The 5,017-nt window shown below is 43.2% G+C and overlaps 1 protein-coding gene across 4 annotated transcripts in view; it reads left to right on the top strand.

Moving 5' to 3' along the window:
* The window catches only part of EXOC6B (exocyst complex component 6B), a 415,476-nt gene that overhangs the window by 68,329 nt on the left and 342,130 nt on the right, over positions 1–5,017 (top strand). For all 4 annotated transcript variants that reach the window (XM_019552946.1, XM_019552945.1, XM_019552944.1 and 1 more), the window contains exon 2: positions 1,676–1,841. In XM_019552946.1, the coding sequence (XP_019408491.1) occupies positions 1,676–1,841 (166 nt within the window). The remainder of the gene's footprint in view (positions 1–1,675; positions 1,842–5,017) is intronic.

The raw sequence follows: 5,017 nt of genomic DNA, 5'->3' as shown, positions 1-5,017 counted from the left end.
GGATAGCAGACTTTTAACCCTAAATCAATTTAGTACCTTTGAAAATGAGCCACAATAACTTTAAAATGCCTTCGAGGAGCTATTTAGTTCTGATCTCTAAAGGGTTGTTTGTTATATCTGTTCACTATGGAAAGGCTTCTATATTTTTATAACCTGTTTTTGATTATATTTTCATCTTGGATAATTATGCTTGAAAGCTAGGAGAGCAGTATTGTAATTAAAGCAGCTGGGGTCTCTGAAATTTAATTTTTAGCGAACTAGGAGCTTTGAGTCCTCAAAAATTGACCATAAGAGAATCCATCAAAGCTAGGCTTAGAATTTTAGATTCTTCTCGTAGAGGAAGGTCCTATGCATTATGCAGTTTTACAGAAGGTTTTTTTTAGATTATTATTATTATTCTGCATGCCCTAGAAAATGATTGTAATTTACTGTAAGAAAAAGTCTTTCATACATTGCATCATCAACCTCAATCTTTCTGGAATGTCAGCTGCTTATTTGGCTATTGAGACCCTCTGTTTGCCATGCAGAGGCATGTGGAAGTCTTGCACACTTTTCATTCCTATGTATGTGAATTCAGGGAAAATATTTAATTGATCAATCTGGAGATTGTCTGTAATGCGATGGCTGTGTTAAAGCTTTCCCCCAAAGAACCCCCTTCTGGTGTGCATTGCTTTGAACTTGGAAGGACTTCTGTGCTAACGGGGCAGGGATTTATGCTTTGTTCATGTTGGCAGCAGAGATGACTGTGTAGTTTGTGACAGCAGACATAGTGGGAAGGCTACATTTACAAAGACACTAGGGCTAGGGACAGAAATCTAGATGCAGACTTGTTCAAGTGATCAGAAACCAGTTCAAATCTGTAACGCAACAGAAATTTAGTGCACGTAAACCACTTTCAAAACGACTGAAACCAGTTTAAGATAAACTTAGGTGGATGTAGTATCAGACTTCATTGATTTAGGTTAAATTGGTTTATTGAACTTCTGTCCCAGATCCCCTCCAGAGTCAAGTGAACTTAGTCCCGTAGAATCCCAGGATGCTTTGCACTTCCCATGCAAACCTGCTCTCGTAAGGGTGGGTGGGCTTTTGTTGACCCAAACTATCTGCTTTACCTGAGCAGGGAGGCATGCTTTAGCACCCCCCAGCTTCTGGCCTGGGCCATGGCAGGCAGGTGGCTGCGTTTCTGGAATCGGAAGTGGATGTCTGTTCACTTGCTTATCAGTTTAATCTACACAGCTTAGACTAGCCTGGAAAGATTGATTTGATTCAGCCTTGGGCTTTCTGATCGTCTGTCCTTGGCACAGGAGTTGGATTTAAACTCCTTTACTTTTATAAAGGCAACCTTATGCCACTGAATTAATAGCCCTTTGTAGTCAACTGCTGATGTGACTGAGCACCAGCTAAAGGAGGAAGCCTCCCTATACGGTTACAAATGGGATTATGTGTTTAACCTTTTGAAATATTCTTTAATGAAATCCAAATGCCTGGCTGGTAGGGGAAGAAAAAAGAAAAGACTATATGGGGCCAGAAACATTCACACCCAGGGGTTTCAAAAAAGTAGGCTTCTTGACTTGTTCTATACAGAGGTGAGAGGTTGCTTTTAAAGACTTGAACTTCATGTGTCTGTTCTCTCTGACATCAGTGGGTGACCAGGCATTTGCAAATTCTCTTTTAGGTCGGTTTACGATGGCGAAGAGCATGGCCGTTTCATGGAAAAACTGGAAGCCCGAATCCGAAACCACGACAGGGAGATCGAGAAAATGTGCAACTTCCATTACCAGGGCTTTGTGGACTCTATCACGGAGCTGCTGAAAGTTAGGGGTGAAGCTCAGAAGCTGAAGGTGAGAGTTTTTGTAAAGGGGTAACTTTCCCTACACAGTGAGGAGTAAGAAGTTTTAACTACAGGGGCAGCGCTAAGGTGTCCAGGCCTTGTGTAGACGCATGGTTGGATTTTTTTTTAAGAGGGTCAGAACTGGAACCTGATCAGAACAAGGAAAGTTAAAGTCCTTCAACTTTTTGGGGGGCTGCATTGTTGGGATATTAAAGTTAGTAACTAGCCAGGCACGTGGTTTTTATCTCAGCCAGAAGATTTCATCTCTAGCAGTACACTTCCCTCCTGGGACACGGGCTCATCATGGTCTCCTTTATGATGCTAATAATAACACCAAGTATGCTTTTGCCAAAAATGTAAAAACTCTGTGTGTGTGTGTGTGTGTGTGTGTGTGTGTGTGTGTGTTTTACATCTTTGGCATATATATAGGAGCAGAGCATCAGAAGAAAGCCATAGAAGTATTTAAACTTCTGCTCTTCCTTTCACTTATGTGGTGTGGAGAATGTGGCACTTTCGAAGCAAGTCTTACACCTTGTCTGGATCCCCCAGCTCCTTTATCAATCCAGGCTGACTTCTGTTGTCTACTTCTGTCCTCCACCTTGACTGTCTCCCTTTAAATTGTAAAGGATTAATTAAGAAAAAACTTAAAAAAAAGACCACGTTCCATAAATAAAAGGATGAAGTAGTAAGCTGAGCATCCTGTAAGCCAGTCTCGTGAGCCCCTCTTGTTCTTCATGCAGACCTGCCTATTATTGTCAGCCCTTTTCATGCTTTGTATACGGATTTATAAATTCTTTGCTGAAAAGCTTTGAGCACATCAGATTTGATGTAGAAATCATATTGTGCTGACTCAATAGATTTATTTAATTTTTTTTTCTGTGGCTGTAGTTCTAAAATCCTCAAAACCAGGCAGGGACAGCATATATTCCTGTTTGTGTTGTTTAGTAGAGATAGATGTGGGATTTTTTTTTAATGGAGGTCTTGTATGGAATTGGCATTATATTGGGAGCCGTTTTAAATTGCACTGCATGGACTCGCTCTTTGTTGGTGGGATTTTCAGGGCATAGGGAAATAAAATAATCTTCAGAGGAGGTGCTTTGCTCCTGCCTGTAAAATGTCAGTGCATCATAAAGGAAATGAGCAGTTTTTGTGGCGGGCGGGTGGTCTCCCAGGAGAGCAGAAGTTGCTGCAGGAGGCGGGATACCACTGTGCAGATGCTCTGGTGGTAGTGTCTTTTTAATAAAAACCAAACAAACCCAAAACGGCAACAACAAAAACTTGAACTTGAGGTGAATCCTCCTCTCTGAACATACCGGGCTGCTGGTCACAAATGGGAGCAGTGTAACGTTTTGGAAGCCAAGGGGCAAGGTAGCTTAGGTAACCCTTCTGGAGACACGCATCCCAATATCGGACTTGCAGAGATCACCTCGTCCAACTCTTTCTGAAGTAGGAGCACCCCTATCTGAACTATCCTATACAAATCTACTGTCTAACCTGTTAACAAAATGCCGTGGTCAACCCTGACACAACCACAAGGCATAACATCCAAATCTGCCACAAGCAAAGCAGGGGGATCATGGTGGCCAATTCCTGTTGCTTCAAGGTTGTTAAAAGGGTTTTGGTTGTAGCTGTGTTGGTCTAAGGACACTGGCAAGCCAGGTTTTTTGGGTAGAGGTGATATCTTTTATTAGACCAACTGAGTAGTTGGGAAAAAAATTGTTAGCAGGCTTTTGGGTGCAGTTTACCCTTGGAGTCTCAGCAGAGACTTCCTATGCCTGAAGAAGGGTGATTGCGCCAAAAACTTGCTAAGAACTTTTTTTTCCCAACTACTCAGTAGGTCTAATAAAAATCACATCTACTCAAAGAACTTTGTCTGCCAAGGTTGTTAAAATACACTTGAGAGATCTGAGGAGGAGAACTACATCTCTTGCACCAGAAGTAGGCAAAACCCCCACAGTCCATACCGGTACGACTGTGGGGTAAAAGGCCTTCGTGATCCTAAGTATGGTGATCAGTCTGACCCGAGTGGAGAGACAAGTGCTAATAACTTATGGGTTTGAGTCCCGGCAGGACCCAGTGGCTCATTCTGGTCACAACCCCCAGCCTTAGCTGCAGCCACCATCTAATGGTTATGAAGAAAACTTCAAATGAACAAAAAAAAGTCCCCTCCCCCCCTTAAAATCATGTAGCAGTAGTAGGGGAAAAGACATTTCCTCCTAGCCCCATGTGGCAACCAACAAAACCCAGAAGCATGGGCTTCAAATGTTTGAAGACTGGTATCATGTTCCCTCTTCCACCAGCTGAACATACCTGTTTTCTTCAGCCGCTCCTCACATGGCTTGCTGTCCAAGCCCTTGATCATCTGTGTGCCTACCTCTGGACTTCCTCTAACTTCTCCATGTCCTTTTTGAAATGTGGCTCCCTAAACTGCATGTAGTACTCTAGATGAGTCCTAAGTAGTGCCAAATAGAGGCACTATCACCTCCAATGTCTTGCACCTAATTCCCTTGTTGCTGCATCCCCCATCCACATGCATCTTTTGTGCAGCTGCATCACACTGCAGACTCGTATTGAGTCTGTGATCTACCGAACTTCCCAGATCTTCCTTTTATGGAGCTGCCATCCAGCCAGGTATTACCTACTTTGTATTTGTGTTTTTGGTTATTCTTCCTGAGGGGCAGCACCCTGCATTTGTCAGCATTAAACTTCATCCTGCTAGCTCCAGCCCCACTTTTCAATCTGTCTTGGTCCTTCTGAATTATGCTCCTGTCCTCCAGTGTGTTTGCAGTCCTTCCCAGTTTCATGTTGTCTACAGACTTGCTCAAGATGCTTTTTACGCTAGTGTCCCAATCATTAATAAACACAGCAAACAGCACCAAGCTCAGTTCAGTGGGCTCCACTCAATCTCCTGCCATTCTGATGTGGATCCACTTATAATTACCCTTTGCATGTGGCTACTGAGCCAGGCATCTCCCCCTTTATAGTAGTCTTGTCTAGCCCATGTGTCTTCAGCTTGTTTGTGGGAAGGTCATTGGAGACCTTGTAAAAAGCTTTGCAGGTACACAATATTAGATGCAGGGGTAGCAGTGGACATAGTCTTCCTGGACTTTCAGAAGGCCTTCGACACTGTCTCTCACCCTGTTCTCATTAAGAAACTGGGGGACTGTGGTGTCGGCACCCACACAG

Source organism: Crocodylus porosus, unplaced genomic scaffold (assembly GCF_001723895.1).
Source record: "Crocodylus porosus isolate Cpor-Errol unplaced genomic scaffold, CroPor_comp1, whole genome shotgun sequence".
Taxonomy (NCBI): Eukaryota; Metazoa; Chordata; order Crocodylia; family Crocodylidae; genus Crocodylus; species Crocodylus porosus.
The sequence above is the reverse complement of the archived record's forward strand: the minus strand, read 5'-3'. Positions and strand labels throughout refer to the sequence as shown.